We start from the raw sequence: 2,538 nt of genomic DNA, 5'->3' as shown, positions 1-2,538 counted from the left end.
TGGTTGCTAACAGCTGCTGATCGCTAACAGCTACTGGTCGCTAACAGCTACCGGTCGCTAACAGCTGCTGATTAACAGCTACTGATTGCTAACAGCTACCGGTCGCTAACAGCTACCGGTCGCTAACAGCTGCTGATTAACAGCTACTGATCGCTAACAGCTACTGGTCGCCAACAGCTACTGATTGCTAACAGCTAATGGTTGCTAACAGCTGCTGATCACTAACAGCTAATGGTCGCTAACAGCTACTGGTTGCCAACAGCTAATGGTTGCTAACAGCTGCTGATCGCTAACAGCTACTGGTTGCTAACAGCTACCGGTCGCTAACAGCTGCTGATTAACAGCTACTGATTGCTAACAGCTACCGGTCGCTAACAGCTGCTGATCTTAGGTTTTTTCCTACCTTGACCAAAGACAATATAGTCATGCCATGATATCTACAGATACTCATCTGTCTGTAAATCTATATATCGAAGGTTAAATAGAATTAGATGGTTTGGTTCTGATCCAGGTGGAGGAACTGAACTAGCATTGACTGCATCCCAGCAGCTCCATCCATGTTGTTTACAGATCTACAGTTCTGCCTTTTCAAATTAAAAGCCCTCCCAGAACATTTTGGTTTAGCTCAGATTAGAGAAATAAACCTCTGCATCTCATAAACTCCTGATTTGATCTAAATATTGATAAATATTTTACAGAAACTGTTTCCTTTAGGAGAAAATCATCCTGTCATATTTATAATAAACATTTTCTGAATGAATATTTTGCCCCAGAAGGCAGAAACCAAACTGACGAGTCGTTTAATTCCTTTATTTTACAAAAATCCGTCAAAAAGAAACAGTAAAAGTGAGTCCAGAGTGCGGCGGAGCAGCTACTTCTTGGCGTAGGTGATCTTCATGGCGCAGGTGGCCGTGATCCTGAAGCCCTGCAGCGCGTCTTTGGCCACGCCCCCCTGCGTCTCGCTCTCAAACTCCACGAAGGCGATGTCGTGCTTCCCCGGAACCAGACGCACCTCTTTGAAGCCCGGAAACCTGCAGAAACCGACGCAGAGCAACATTAAGACCCGACATCAACGTCATTATGCTAATCAGGTGGGCGGCCCTTAGCTCAGCTGCAGAGCCTTTGATTAGGCCACAGGCTTAACGACCTGAACCATGTTTCATTCAAACGGAGACAAACTAAAGTTTTTGTCCAGAAACACTTTCCTGCCGCTGCGCTACGATCCGGCAGCGTGTTGGACTCTGCTCTGCTTCTGCTGGACGTTTCTTCATGTTAAAGGGTGATTATCATCCATTTTCCAGGGACACAGAATCGTTTTACTCCAGTAACTGTTTCCTTCAGTTGTTAGAAAATATTACATGAATCACTCAGGACCTGATTTAACGTCCGTCTCTTTCTGAAGCTCTGCTTCCAGGAAGTCATTCCAACATGGCTCCTCTTTTAACCCCTCGATGTTTTTCCCAGCTGATCTGAGCTCAGCAGTGTTTGCTAACTGCTGCTGGCTAGTCTGCAGGAGCTGAGCACTCACTGGTTGAACAGCATGGACAGCATCATCTCGTTGGTTTCCTCTGGCAGGTTGTTCAGGAACAGGATGTGGTTTGGAGGATTGTCTGGAACCTGAGAACAGAAAAGAGACGGGTTGGTTCTGACCCGAAAACATCCACAGGTTGGTTCTGAACAACCCAGTTTGTGTCGTTCCACCCAGAACAGCCTGATCTGCTCGAAACCTGAACCTAAATCGTTTCCGATAGTTTTCAGTGTCTGAACGCTCTTTTACGCGGCTAACGTGAGCCGGCCCAACCTGCTACAAGCAGAATCAGAACCAGAACCTCCCGACCCGCTGCTGGGTTCCTGCATGATGCTGTTTGGGTTCTACTGAGACCAGAACCTCTGGACTGGGTTAAGTCACACTGTTCAGATTTCTGTAAACCAAACTGAAGCCATGGATGTTCTGGGCCGGGTTCTGATCGGACGGGTCGAGCTCCAGAACCGAGCTCAGACGGCTTACCTGAACTGCAGGTGTCTGTCCAGGCACAGCCAGAGTCTGCAGAGAGGAAACGGACAGCAGCTGTGATCCAACAGAAAGGAACCAAGTGTGGAGCATGTGACCTCAGCCAGAGGTCATGCAGGGGTCACTCACCGCTAAAGGCTTCTTAGCGGCGTTAGCTGCCGCCGCTGCCTCCTGGGCCTTCTTCTTCTTCTCCTTCTTTTTCTCCTTGTCGCTGAAGGTGCCTTTCATCTTAGAGATGACCTCCGAGTCGGTTTTAGCGTACTGGATCCTCTGGAAGAGAGCAGAACCGATTAGCACCGCGGCTACAGAGGTCAGCACCGCGGCTACAGAGGTCAGCATCGCGGCTACAGAGGTTAGCATCACGGCTACAGAGGTTAGCATCAAGGCTACAGGGGTTAGCATAGCAGCTACTGAGGTCAGCATCGCGGCTACAGAGGTTAGCATAGCAGCTACTGAGGTTAGCACTGAGGCTACAGAGGTTAGCATCGCGGCTACAGAGGTTAGCACCGCGGCTACAGAGGTTAGCA

General features: G+C 48.9%; 1 protein-coding gene across 1 annotated transcript in view; it reads right to left on the bottom strand.

Annotated features, from left to right (window-relative positions):
- Nucleotides 1-794: 794 nt before the first annotated feature.
- The window catches only part of snrpb2 (small nuclear ribonucleoprotein polypeptide B2), a 6,748-nt gene continuing 5,004 nt past the window's right edge, over nt 795-2,538 (bottom strand). The window contains exons 4-7 of the mRNA XM_008421428.1: nt 2,141-2,281; nt 2,009-2,044; nt 1,529-1,617; nt 795-1,031 (exon numbers count right to left, since the gene is read on the bottom strand). Of these exons, the coding sequence (XP_008419650.1) occupies nt 872-1,031; nt 1,529-1,617; nt 2,009-2,044; nt 2,141-2,281 (426 nt within the window). The 3' untranslated portion in view covers nt 795-871. The remainder of the gene's footprint in view (nt 1,032-1,528; nt 1,618-2,008; nt 2,045-2,140; nt 2,282-2,538) is intronic.

The sequence above is a fragment of the Poecilia reticulata genome, linkage group LG1 (assembly GCF_000633615.1).
Source record: "Poecilia reticulata strain Guanapo linkage group LG1, Guppy_female_1.0+MT, whole genome shotgun sequence".
NCBI classification, from domain to species: Eukaryota; Metazoa; Chordata; class Actinopteri; order Cyprinodontiformes; family Poeciliidae; genus Poecilia; species Poecilia reticulata.
The sequence above is the reverse complement of the archived record's forward strand: the minus strand, read 5'-3'. Positions and strand labels throughout refer to the sequence as shown.